The 13914-nt window shown below is 46.2% G+C and overlaps 1 protein-coding gene across 1 annotated transcript in view; it reads left to right on the top strand.

Annotated features, from left to right (window-relative positions):
• KNTC1 (kinetochore associated 1) overlaps window positions 1–13686 on the top strand; it is an 85956-nt gene extending 72270 nt beyond the window's left edge. The window contains exons 56-64 of the mRNA XM_020970200.1: window positions 514–609; window positions 2320–2376; window positions 2955–3009; window positions 3126–3189; window positions 4571–4700; window positions 10366–10455; window positions 11012–11157; window positions 11546–11636; window positions 13102–13686. Of these exons, the coding sequence (XP_020825859.1) occupies window positions 514–609; window positions 2320–2376; window positions 2955–3009; window positions 3126–3189; window positions 4571–4700; window positions 10366–10455; window positions 11012–11157; window positions 11546–11636; window positions 13102–13125 (753 nt within the window). The 3' untranslated portion in view covers window positions 13126–13686. The remainder of the gene's footprint in view (window positions 1–513; window positions 610–2319; window positions 2377–2954; window positions 3010–3125; window positions 3190–4570; window positions 4701–10365; window positions 10456–11011; window positions 11158–11545; window positions 11637–13101) is intronic.
• The last annotated feature ends 228 nt before the right edge of the window (window positions 13687–13914 follow it).

Here is a 13914-nt window from a genome sequence, read left to right as displayed (position 1 = left end):
CCTTTCAAAGAGCTTTTATTTGAATAGGAGAAAAAACACATGGGAGCAGGTGAGGGGACAACGGGAGCAGTATCTTAGTTTGCAGAGTTACAGGGATGGTTCCTGAAGCCATATGGGAGCAGGGGGATACACCCTTTCCAGTAGCAGTGGCATTGATTTGATGATGGTTCTAGAATATAAAAATGCAAATGCAGTTGGCGAAAAGATGGCGGCAAGTAAAGGAGAAGGTGGCTGGGCTTCTCTCCATGTGGGCACCACGTGAGGCCCTCACCAGTCAGGGCAAGAGTTTGGTAGTTAGGACAAGGATCCTATTCTGAAAGTATATCAGCAGCCGCAGCTGGGGAGGTCATGGTGGTAGGGGACCGCCTAAATCACTGATAAAGTGACGTAAGGATAAAATATAAGCTCTCTGAGGGCAAGGACTGTTTTCTTTTTGTCTTTGTGTCCCCGGGTCTTGGCACAGAGCTTAATGAATGTCTGACTGGTAACAGGATTCCTTTTCTTTGGCTTCAGGCTGTGAGATTAGTGACTGAACTTTGTTTGGAATACAAGGTATATGACACTCAGCTTTGGAGTGGGCTGTTACAAAAGCTTCTTGGCTTCAACCTGGTAAGACTTGTTCCTCTTCAGTAGAGAAAATAGTGTGACTTTAGCAGAGAATTTTTTGGGGGGGGGCATGGCATGGTTAAGTGACTTACCCAGGGTCACACAGCTAGTGAGTGTTAAGTGTCTGAAGCTGGATTTGAACTCGGGTCCTCCTGACTCCAGGGCCAGTTCTCTATCCACTGTGCCATCTAGCTTACCCCAGCAGTGAATTTCTTAAGTATTTTACACTGGTGGTGGTGGTGGTGGTGGTGGTTACTATCTAATGCAGATATGTACATTTTAAAAGTAACCTTTATTAAGCATCCACTACAGGCAAAGGTCTAGGGTAGGCTTACCTCTATAGAGAGATAGAAAGAAAAATAGTCTGCATGCTCCTGTACAAGCCCTTCTGTCCTGAGACTCAGATACAGTAGGGGAGAGAAGACACGCGGGTATTGATAACTTAGACAAATTATTCTGTTCTACAGAAAGGCCATCAGGTGGCCCACCATCCATGAATGGGTACGGTGCTGTCTAGTGTTTCTCTTGATGCAAACTTGTTTACAAGAGCTGTTATTAACCTTATCCTTCAGTCCTTCACCAAGCTAAGATTTCATCAGTGCAGGTCAGGGGAGATTGCAGTCCCTCTGTGCTATAACAACAATAATAATAAACATTTATATAATGCTGTAAGATTTGCAAAGTACTTACAAACATTACCTCATTTTATCCTTGCAACAACCCTGGCAGGAAGGTGCTGTTATTATCTCCCTTTAACAGATGAGAAAACTGAGGGAAATAGACCAAATGACTTGCCCAGGGTCACACAGCTAGTGAGTGTTTGAATCAGGGTTTGAACCCGGGTCTTCCTGATTCCAGGTCTGTCACTGAATCTGTTTTGCCACCTAGCTGCCTGTAATAGCCCGTCTTCATGAATTGTTGAACACAGCAGCAGCCACTTGGTAACCAACCCTCTGATGCCGAGCCTCTGCCCTTCACCTTGGCTGGTCCTCACATGACAAAAAGACGCTCTCTTGAAGCCTTTCAAGCCTGGCCATACCCTTGTTTATGTGCCATTGGCATAGCCTCTGAGAGCCCATGGTCCCCCTTAGGGCCCCCAAGAGGCTTTGGAGCAGGCCACAGGAAACAACCATTTGGAGGCAGCCAGGAAAGGTAGTGTGAGAACTGGACTTAAAGGCAGGAAGACCTGAGTTCAAATCTTGCATCACACTTTCATTAGCTGTGTGATACTAGGCAAGTTACTTAACCTTTACTCAGCCTCAGTTTCCTCATCTGTAAAGTGGGAGCAATAATAGTGCCTACCTGCCTGGTTGCTTGTGTAAGTTAAAGGGGATAACATGGGGCAGCTAGTTGATGCAATGGATAGAGCTCTGACCTTGGAGTCAGGAGGACCTGAGTTCAAATCCAGCCTCAGACACTTGACATTGACTAGCTGTGTGACCATGGGCAAGTCACTTAACTCTGCTTGCCTCACCAAAAAGCAAAAAAAAAAAATTAGGGTAACATGTTTGAAGTGCTTTGCAAAGATTAAAGAGCTGTGGAAATTCTAGCTTTTATTAATAAATTAATATGCAAAATGTCTGCACAGATTTCTGGGTAGTTTATATATAATTTATTAGTATAGTCTTGATAGAATATATGTTTTATCTTCAAATATCTCATTTGAAACTGTGGAATAATAAATTATTCATTGAAATTTATCTTTTTTTCCAGATTAACTATCTAAGGAATGTTTTAACAGCAATTTCAAATATACATTCCTTATGGCAGGTATGTACTTTTTTTTTTTTAGTGAGGCAATCAGGGTTAAGTGACTTGCTCAAGGTCACACAGCTAGCACAGGTCAAGTGTGTGGTCTGAGGCCGGATTTGAACTCAGGTCCTCCTGACTTCAGGGCTGGTGCTCTATCCACTGCGCCACCTAGCTGCCCCAGGTATGTACATTTGAAAAGAAAATTTTGTGCAGTGGCATTTTCCTGGGTTAAGGTAGATATTTTAGTGTAATCTCCACCCTCATGAGGTATATATGTGGTTACCCCAGTAGGCTACAGTATGTTCTGTCACAGAATAAGGCCTCTTGTTGGAGGGGGGTCAGGTCCGTGCATTGTGCTCTCTGACCAATAGAGTGGTCACGGTTTGACCTGGACATCCGTGGTTCTGCTGACCTTGGGTGAGTGGAATCACCTGGTATGATCCACCCGGCGGGGATGACATTTTCCCAAATAGGAAGACAGGAATTTGTTACAGTGGGCAGCGCCGTGCAGGAGTCCTGCCTGAGGGCCGCGGTTTGGAGGTGACCCAGGCTCTGCTGCAGGCCCTGAGTCTGTGAGATGCGTTTGCTTCCTACAGATCCCTTACTTCGGCAGGGCGTGGCAGCGGGTCTCCCAGATCCCTCTAATTTCAGGTACCTTTTTCTCTTTCTTTGGCTTTCCAATGCCCGGCTGTTATAATTCAGTAAGAAGAGCAGTGTTGTTGTGATCTCCGTGTTTTTCATTTGGGTTTTTTAAATTTTATCCTCAGCCTCTTGCCCACTGAGTCCTACTCAGTTGTCAGCCTGTCGTGAAAGTCTCGTGGTTCTCCTGGAGTAAGTAAAGTGTTGTTTCTATATTGTCAAGAAAAGTGATAAGCCTACTGCATTAGAAAAACGCTGAATCTTAGGAAACTCTCTAGGCAGGCCTGCTCATTTGTTTCAAGGCTAAACCTGCCATGGCCTGTCATGCCTTAGCCTCTGTGCTGCTGTGTGTGGTACTGAGGGCCTGCTGAATTGGGGATCACAGGACCTGGGTTCAAATCCCAGCTCTGCCACCTGTTTGTCCACGTACTTTTGGGCAACAAGCCGCAGCCTCATCTATAAAATGTAGGAGCTAGAAAAACAAACCCTAGAGGACCTCTGAGGTCCCTTCTGAACCTGGTGTCTTTGATCCTATCTTTTCTGCAATGTAAGTAGCATCTTGGTAGAGAAATGTTTTTAGTTATTTAGTCGTTTCAGTCATGCCTGACTCTTTGTAACCCCATTTGATAAAGACACTGGAGTGGTTTTGCCATTTCCTTCTCCAGCTCATTTTGCAGATGAGGAAACTTAGACAAACTGGGTGAAGTGACTTGCCCAGGGCCCCATAGCTAGTGAGTGTCTGAGGCCGGATTTGAACTCAGGAAGCTGAGTCTTCGTCACTCCAGGCCTAGCGCTCCATCCACTGTGCTACCTAGCTTGCTTTCTGTAAATAAAATGATTATTTTTCCCCTTGGATTTGTGGAGCACCAAGTATGTGTCTAACAAGAGAAACAATACTTTTAGACTTAAGAATTCTAGATCTTTAGAGACAGATATATTATATTATGTAAGGATTTAGCCTTTCAAGTCTGATTGAAATAGTCTGTCAATTAATAAACATTTATTAAATACCTACTGTGTGCCAGGCACTGTGCTAAATTCTGGGGAGATAGAGAAAAGCAAAAGATAGTCCCTGCCCTCAAGGAGTTTACAGTCTAATGGGGGAGACAGATTGCAAACAGCTATGGACAAATGAGCTCTAGGCCCTAGTCAGCAACTAGCTATGAACTTTGTTTACTTTCCCTGTCCGAATGCCTTCTGTCCTTTCTGTATGTGCTCGGACGTTCCTTTTCACTTAAGAGTTGTCTGCCCGTGACAGTGCCCTCCTCGAGGCTCCGGGCACAGTGTCTGCCTGGTGCACAGTAAGCGCTTAATAAATGCTTACATGATACATTTAGTTGTGAGTTTAGCCTTCCTTTTCATGCCAGTCCATGAGCAACATAGTGGATGACTTTAGTTTACTGATTAATTAACATTTAAGCCAATACTTTTTTAACTGTTTGAAAAATCTTTTTTTTTTTAATAATAAAAAGTTGAGGAGGTAAAAAGCAGTTGTGGGAAATCGCTAAAGGTGATTAGTGTCTTCTTCTGCTCCAGACTCTTCTTTAGGAGGTAATTGCCTATTCTCTTGAAGGTGTCCTGTTTCCATGGACCTGGATGTGGTTGGAATTGCCAAGCAGTACAGCCAGCTGGAGCTTCCAGCCTTTGCCTTGGCCTGCCTCTTGCTGATGCCCCACTCGGACAAGAGAGACCAGCAGCTTCAGGTACTGAGGAGGCGGAGGAGGTTCCCCTGCCCGGGAGCCGGCAGATCCCCCCTGCATGTCATCTGCCAACCCAGGACTCTGCTTGTTTCTCCACATGCTTGTAAGGCCTCAGCTGTTAGCTGTCATTCCTGCTTCCTGAAAACCGGTACTCAAAACTGTGAGCAGTCAGAAGTGACTCTCCCTAGACCACATTCATTTTCTACTTATGAGGAAAAAACCCCTCATGAAGTTGTGATTTTTCAAGACAGTGGTACTGAAAGAGCTCCCAGGCTCCCGGCTGCATCCTCCCCAGCCCCTTCCCACCCTGTCCCTGTCCTGGGCATCAGTTGTTCTGAGTTGTTCTTGCCCAAAGTGGGCCCGGGTCTGTGCCTCTGGGAGGCTGCAGCTCACTCGGCATTTTCGCTTTCGTAGCGCCCACGCTCGGTTGCGCCCTGTACTTATCATCACCTCTCCATGCTCCCAAGCTGCCCTTCACGGAGCTGGCCCTTGTTTCAGCAGGCGTAGAACATGCTCTGTTTGATCAAGAAAATTAACCCATCGTAATACCAGGGGCTCATTTCATTTGTCCATTTCACATGGAAAACCAGTTCTTTTAATATTCTATTATTATTGACACATTTTGTTTGGACTGGGAGCACCCTTTTGAATGCTTGGCTTAGTGTGTGTTTGGGAGGAGCCCGGGGGTAGGAAGGCCAGACACAAAGGTTTCCAGATGAGGCCAGGTGGGCCGAGTGAGGCAATCCGTTCTCCTCGGGCTCAGTCCAAGAAGGTTTCATACAAGAGCTTCCTTTTACACTGTTCAGTCGTTTCAGTTGTGTCCAATTCTCCATAACCCTTTTGGGGTTTTCTTGGCAAAGATCCTGGAGCGGTTTGCCATTTGCTTCTCCAGCTCATTTTACAGATGAGGAAACTGAGGCCAACAGGGTGAAGTGACTTGCCTAGGGTCACACAGCCAGTAAGTGCCTGAAGCCGGATTTGAAGTCAGGAAGATGAGTCTTCCTGACTCTAGGTCCAGCACTCTATTGCACCGCGCCGGCTGCCCTTCTTTTAGACTCATGGCCTGTTCTGAGGATGAAATGAGACGCTAATCGTAAAGCACTTGGCACAGTGCCTGGCACGTAGTAGGGGCTATAGAAACAGTAGCTGTTGTTATTATTAAGGAAAGAATACTGACTTTTGCTCATTGCCTCTGGACTCAAATCCCAGCTCTGCTCCTTAAATCTGTGTGACCTTGGGCAAGTCCTTCACCCTCTCTTGGCCTCAGTTTGCTCTTATGTAAAGTGGAGCTAAACTTGACCACCTTCAAGGCCTCTTCCAAATCTAAATGCTGTGAGCCCATGAGCCTCATCTGGGTCGTTCCTTTAAAGCAGAGGCTCTTAACCTGCTGCCCAGCAACTTCTTTTTGTAATATTTTGATAACTATTTCATTATAATTAATTTCCTTTGTAATCTACATTTTTTGGATGCATTTAAGAACACGATTCTGAGCAGGGGTCCCTAGGCTTCAGCAGACGTGCCCAAAGGGTCCAAGATGCACCAAAGGAAGAATCTCTGTTGGAAGGGTCTGTGGCTGCCTACGATTCAGAGCTCTGCCCCAGATGAGCGTTGCTTTGTCTTTAAAAGCACTGACCCCAGCTGTCCATCTTCTTCTGTGGGGAGTGGTGTCTGAAGGACCAGAAAAATCCGCTCAGACAACTATATTTTTCTTTCTTTAAAGTTTTTAAAAAAATTAATCAAACTAAGAGCTGTGTAGTCTTTGCTAGGAAAAGAAATGTCATCTGAAGCAAGATTCAAAGAAACGCGTCAGTTTTTCTTACAAAGGTGGACTTTATTACTCACAGTCCAGTTTGAGCAACTATATAAACAGGTGAAAATTAAAGCCCTACAGGATTTAATTAGTAGCTCAAGACTACAAAAGAGATGTTACGTAGCAGTACAAGTATTACAGCTGTTAAGAAGAGCTCAGATGAAGGCAGGATTCCTCCATAACTGAACACTGAAGATCTGTGACAGTCTCTATCAAACCTGTCTTTCCGCTCCTCTCTCGTTTCCTCTCTTCACACACTCTGCGTTTCTGGGAAATTGGATTCTTTGCCACTCCCAGAACTTGTCCCAAACTTGCCTCTGCCCCGTGCCTTTGTTCACACCGTCCTGCTCCCCTAGGAGCTGCTCTCCCTCTTCCCAGCTTTAGCTCCCCGATGTCCTCTGTCCTTCAAGCCTCTGCTCAGATACCACCTCCTCCCTGAAGCCTTCACTGATTTCTCTAGGTGAAGTGTTCTTTCTGTTCTCAAACCTTTCATAGCACTTTGTGCCTCTTTTAGGATGTGTACATTCCACATGTGTTTCATCAAATCAGTAAACATTTATTAAACACCTACTGTGTGCCAGGCATCGTGCTGCACATTGGGAATTTAAAGACGTTTGGCAGCAAGCAGAGCAGTTGTTTGGACTTACAGGGAAAACCCACAAGGCAGCGAGTGGGGGTTAGTGCTTCAGGTGCCCTGGCGAGGCCCAGAGAGTACAGAGGCTGGTGGCCTGGGGACCAGGGAGGGGGCGGTGGAGGAAGCTGGGCAGTGTGGGGGAAGGGATCGAGGAGGTCTTGGGGCACAAAGAGTCATTTACATAAGTGAATTGGAGTTGGAAGCACGTGGGCAGCAAGAGGTGTGCTCCAGGGACAGGCGTTTGGGGTCCCCATTTTATATTTGGTGGTGGGAGTGACTGACTTATCCATACCACCTTAGGCTTCGTCCCTTAACACATCCACATCTCCAAGTTATCAACACTGTCTTAGGGTTAGTTTGGTTGCATAATGTGTTCCTGGTTTTACTGCACACGTCTGGGGCTTGTCTGTAGCTTACAGATGGAGATGCTCTAGCTGCCTTCCCCTAATTTAGCACACCATCTCAGGATGTGGCTTCAGTGAGTGTATGAGATAGTTGCTGGTGCCTCTTATGTTTCTGTAAATTTATGAGACAGTTTTCAAGGAACTATTATACATCTTTAATTTGTGGAAGAGTTGTAAGTGACTTCTATGTTCCCCTTTTGCAATCTGACTATTGTTACCTTTACTAGCTACTTATAAACTTACTATACTAACTTTTCATGGTGGGGTGGTCAGGGGGTCAGAACAAGATACTATTTCAACACAAACAATTTGGCACCAGAAAGGGTCCCATGTTTTATAACGGTTATTTGTGTCTCTGTTTTATCTCTTTTACTAGATTATAAATCCCCTTAGGGGATAAGGGCTATACCTTTTTTTAGGGGGGATGTTGTCGATATCTTTGTTTTTTACAACACCTTCATTTCTGACCATATCCTTTTCCGTTCTCTACCTAGGAAGCATTTCTTATAATAGAATTTAAAACACCAAAAAACAGGGGCAGCTAGGTGGCACAGTGGATAGAGCACCGGCCCTGAAGTCAGGAGGACCTGAGTTCAAATCCGGCCTCAGACCAGACACTTGACACTTACTAGCTGTGTGACCCTGGGCAAGCCACTTAACCCCAATTGCCTAAAAATAAAAAAAATAAAAAATAAAAAAACACCAAAAAACGAAACCAATCAACCTATCAGTTGTGTTTGGACAGTGAAGTGGTGTAGTGCATAGAGCACTGGGCCTGGGGTCACAAAGACTTGAGTTCGAGTGTAGCCTCAGATCCTCACTAGCTCTGTGACCTTGGGCAAGTCACCAAACCACTTATCTGCCTCGGTTTCCTTCTCACCTCCCTCCCAGGGTCCCGGTTGGAAAACACTTGGCACCGTGCGTGGCACAAAGTAAGCTCTGTGTAAATGTTAGTTATGATGATGACGTATCATCCACCATGCGCAGTGTCGCGCACGCACGGTCTCCCAGCTGTGCACAGCTGGAAGGGGTGTGTATTTCTAGCCTCTTTGTGTCCAAGAGAACAGGAGTTTCCCATTCCTCCTTCGTGTCTCCACGTCCATGTCCAGCACCGAATGTTGCCTATCCTGGGAACTTAATAGAGGTTCATTGAATGAATAAACTCAAGCTGAAGTAGTTGGGCAGGGTTTTGTAAAACATCTCTGTTCCAGGACCCAGGTTGGTCATTTCCAAACAGCATTTTAAGAGGGAAGAAGGTTTCTGGCGCTGAGGAGCTCACCAGACTGGAGCATGTTCTCAAGCTGATGAGAGAGAAGGTGACCAAGACCAGGGCTAGCACTTGGCTTCACAATATCACCTGTGCAAGAGCAGGAAGTGGAACATGTGGCCGGGGAGACCTTTATGGAAAAAACACCCTCATGGTTTAGTGAGGGAGGCATGAGAGGAGAAGGGCAGCTGAGCATGAAACAGTTAACAGGATGTGAGATCATCCCCTGTCCTGCAGACGCCCCGATGGCATGTCTCAGTTGTCTCTCTCGCTGTGGTCAGTGGCCCCCCGACGTCTCTCATGTACACCCTTTCTCTCCGCTCCTTTGGCCGGGGCCCTGTTACCTCTCCCCTACATGGTTGTAACAGCCTCCTAACTGGCCTCCCTGATTCAAGTCTCTCTGTCACTCCCATCCATCTTCTACATAGGAATGAATGAAAAAGCCAATTCTGTGGGCCAGGTTCTATGCTGCTTTCCTGTGATACAAAAACAAGGAAACTAGTCCCTGAGAAAATACATGCAGGAAGTGGGTGACCAGGTCTGGGAACTCACAAAGATACAAAGGCCCTTTCCAGGAGCAGTGGCTGGGTTGATTACAGTTCCCAGGCGAGAAGTGGAAGGTCGGGGGCCAGAAGGATGGCATTGCACATGCTCAAGTCAGACCAGGTTGAAGAAGAGCGCATGTGGTCTGCACATGGTCCTCCTGGAGGGCTCAGCAGTGGCTCCAGAAACAGCTGCCAGAATACCCTTCCTGGGTCACCATATGTGCGACCAAGTCACTCCCCTGCTCCCGATGCTTCCTTGGCTCCCTTTGGCTTTGAGGATAAAATTTCAGTTCCTCACCTTGACATTTAAAGCCCCTTACCACCACCTGGCTGCAGCCTATCTGTCCAGGACTGTTGCATAGACCTCCCCTCACAAGCTGTAGTGACTTCTATCCAAGCTGGCTCCCCCTGCCACCTCTGTACTTCTGCACAGGCTGTCCCTGAGCCTGGAATGTCTTCCTTCCTTCTTCCCTCCTTCCTTCCCTCCCTTCCTCCCTTCCTCCCTCCTTCCTTCCTTCCCTCCCTCCCTCCCTCCCTCCCTCCTTCCTTCCTTCCTTCCTTCCTTCCTTCCTTCCTTCCTTCCTTCCTTCCTTCCTTCCTTCCTTCCTTCCACCTTTCCTTCTGTCCTTCCCTTCCTTCCTTTAGAATCCCTCTGTCCTTCAAGGCTTAACCCAGGGGCCACTTCCTGTAGAGGGCCTTCCCTCCTCCCCCATGCATTGGCGTACCCTTCCTCTTCAAAAGTATCTTGTGTTTGTTTATATGTGTTTGATCTCCCCCTTTGCCGGACCGTGTTTTATCTTTGTATCCCCACTGCCTTGCCCAGTAAAAGCAACTCGACTATGATCCTGTGATGGCTCCATCATCTCCTCTCCATCTGATTTTCCTTATCGGCAGTTTTCAAGTGGAAATGCTCCAAGCGCGACTTAACTTATTAACGAGGATGCAGCTTTCTTTTCATCACTTTCGAATCTCCACTGTTGATTTTTTCTACTCCATTTTTCCCCACAGAATTTCTTGGGCTGGTGTAATGCTGAGACTGTTTTACAACAAGTAGATGAACATATGAACACTGGGCGCCTAGCAGGGTTTGCCTGTCAAGTGAGTTTCCTTTTGACATCGCAGACTTTATCTTAGTGGGTGACAGCTGGCCCTGACTGGGGACTAGGGCATTCTCACTTCCAGATTGCCAAAGGGCGGGCCGGTGTAGAGGGAGAAGATGCCGAACCCGAGTTTATCAGGAAGCCCTGGTTGAGCTCCCACCGCTGACCCTTCTGACCTGGGGTGGGTGGGGGACTTCTTTATTTCACTTTTCTGGGCCTCAGACTGATGAGATCAGTGAAGGAGGCCTCCTCTGTGCTGACAAAATCACCACCGTTTAGGGCATTCCTTAGCACAGTCATGTATTCACAGTGTGCATCTCAAGCTATTATATCTATTTAAACAGATTTTTCCCTATGAAATACACAACAGTAACAGACACTGTTGAGTCTTTACTGTCATATCATGTACTACAAAAGATTTAGCCCTCCGCCTCCCCCCGGGAAAGGGGTTTACTGTGGTGTCCTGTGTACAGTTATCAAAAATGCCTTAGCTTAGGGTGATGGCTTGGGGTCGGTGCTGCAATTCAAATGGAGGAAGTCTTATCATTTCACAGGTGAGGAATTTTATTCTGAATCACATCATAAACAAGAGACAGTTTGGGATGCTGGCAAACACAAAATACTTTCCACTGTTGAAATCACAAGTGATAAGTACCCAGAAGGTCAAGGAGTTGGTGAACTATCTTGTCCACAATGACAGGTAGGTTATGTTATGTTCGCCCAGAAGGATGCATCCTAGGATGTCTCTTTCTATGTCTGAAGCAAGAAACAAGACAGAGACAACTGGATGGGGTTGAAATTCCTTAAGTTTTAGACTCATTCCAGGAAAGAAGTGATATTTGAATCAATTATTGTACATCAGTGACCCATAGGGTCCTGCCACAGGAGCACTGTCCCTTTCCGGAGTAGGATTTGCCAGGATTTTGTTTGGATGCTGAGGCCCAGCTTGCAGTTTTAGCCATGACTAGTCAAACCATTTCCTACAGCTCTTCTCCAGTGTGACTATAGTTGGTGGTAGGTCCATGTTATTTGTATTGCAACCACATAACCTCTGAAGCATTAATGAGATCACTTTTTCTATTGCATAGTTTGGAAGAAGCCTCAGCCCTAATAACGGAATACTTAAAACAGTGTGGGAACCCTGTGCCCCCAGACGCAGCTCCTTGTGACATTGTGAAGGTAAGGAGAGCATCTGTAACCATAGGAAGTGCCCTTCACTTCCAAAATACACATTCCTGGCGTCCTAAAGTGGATGGTTTTTTTTTTATTAAGATTGTGGGTTAGGGGCAGCTAGGTGGCGCAGTGGATAGAGATCCAGCCTTGGAGTCAGGAGGACATGAGTTCAAATTTGGCCTCAGACAGTTGACACTTCCTAGCTGTGTGATCCTGGGCAAGTCACTTAACCCCAATTGCCTCACAAAAAAAAAAAAGATTATGGGTGTGTTTACAATCTTTTTGGCTGCGTGTACTTCAGAATTTGCTTATATTTTCAGTGAGTCTTTGAAATATAGATTTTTAGCAGTGTGGTCTGTTGGGAAGAGTGTCCTGGTGAGTCTGGAGTCAGAAGATTAAGCCTCGACTCCTCGCCTAGCTTCGCCTCTCCCTGGCTGTGGGCTCAGGTGGTCCCTAAGTCTCTTTCAGCTCTGATTGCTCATGGAACTACATCTTCAATAGAACAACAGGTGTCGTATTGATAAGTAAACAACAAGAATGATAATGCCTCTGACAGATTGCAGTCTGATGACGTGGAGGCACTGGGGGGTGATGGGCAGAGGCGTCTGCCCATGGACTCTGGCACTTAGCAGTGATCGCGGCTGCCTCTCTGGCTGTTGGAGGCGGGCATCAGTTTGTGTTGGAGGAGGGTGGAACGTAGGATCTTGGTTCTGAAGCTGGAAGGGACCTCTAGTTCAGGCCATCTGGTCCAGCCCCTCATTTTACAGGTGAGGAAACTGAGGCTCGGGGAGCATAAGGGGCTTCCCCAGAGTCACACGGGTATCGAACTCTGGAGTCAAAATCTTCAGTTCCCAATGTGCCAGTGCCTTTAAATCCAATTGTATACCTCAAGCATAAGCTGAAGTTTTTGTTTAGAATGTGGTGTAAATGAAGCTTTATTAAAATTTCTTTGGTCCCTTTTTTATTCTTCATTTCAGATCAGACCAAACACACTTGTACTGATGGTGCAAGACGACTTTTCCTCAAGAAAGGGAAAGTTGATTCAATAGAGAAACTTAGAAAATAAAATTAGGAAGTAGGAAAAAATTGCTTGTGCGGCTGGAGGTTGTGTTTCAGCCTTTCCTTTGTCTTGCCTAACGCCCAAGGGTCAGATGAACTGCTTTGTGTGTGCATTTCAGTAATCCAATTCAGTTTGGGGTTTTTTTGGCTGTTTGTTTTGTTTTGAGGCAATCGGAGTTAAGTGACTTGCCCAGGGTCACACAGCTAGTGAGTATCATGTGTCTGAGGCCAGATTTGAACTCAGTTCCTCCTGACTCCAAGGCCAGAGCCCTATCCACTGCACCACCTAGCTGCCCTATCCAGTTCACTTTTTAAATGATGCTTGAAGTTGCAAAATTTTTTTCTTGTAAAAAAAAATTATTAAGAAATCAGACTCCTGATTATTTACTCTGTCTCCTTTGTCTCCCTTCAGATGTTTCTAAATGAATCAAAGTAATGGTCACAAACCTTGTGCCTCCTTCCAGACAAGTGGGGCTTTGAACTCGACATTCAGTGCTGATAGTCATCGCTGCGCTTCAGCATTTACTGTGCAATAGAAAATGTGGGTACTTGTCAAGTGAGATGGACCGTCCCGGTGAGTCCAAGCGCGCTCTGGCCTCTGAGCAGCCCGAGGCTCAAAGGCCACAGACTTGCTGGAGGCTCCACACGCGCATCACAGATGCTTGGCCATCGGATCAACACGAGAATTCTCTTCCCTTTTGTTTCAAGGAAAGGGGAGCAAGGAGCCATCCTCAGAATGGCTGCTCTGTGTTAAATTAGTTCATGCATCCATAACATGCTTTGTTATCCTGAATATGTTAGTTTTGTGGAAGGTGATTGGAGAAATAACACTGTCCCTAGTATAAAACTTAGACGCCGTATTTGTTTTTCTCTGTTTGTAGCCTAAGACATTTGTGATTAGTCATGTGACTAAACTGTTAGACTGTCATTTAGTTTTGTTCTGACCACTGAGAAGTCATCCCTGACTCAATTTGACATTAAAGACCAAATCACATGACCCCCTGCTCCCACGTTCTTTGCCGATTTTTCCCCTTGTTCCGAATTCAGTGCAGAGAAGGAGGCAGCAGGCTGTGATCAAATGTCGTTTGGCCTTTGGTCTGGAAGAGGACCTTGACATCAGAGAGGGGATGTCTTGACGTCCAGGTGCATCGGATTGAAGCGAGGCAGGGTTGTGCAGGGTCACCAGCCTCCAACGGCCAGATACAGATTGGTACGACTAGAAATG

The sequence above is a fragment of the Phascolarctos cinereus genome, unplaced genomic scaffold (assembly GCF_003287225.1).
Source record: "Phascolarctos cinereus isolate Bilbo 61053 unplaced genomic scaffold, phaCin_HiC Scaffold_4;HRSCAF=312, whole genome shotgun sequence".
Classification (NCBI taxonomy): Eukaryota; Metazoa; Chordata; class Mammalia; order Diprotodontia; family Phascolarctidae; genus Phascolarctos; species Phascolarctos cinereus.
This window is presented reverse-complemented; position numbering and strand designations above follow the sequence as displayed.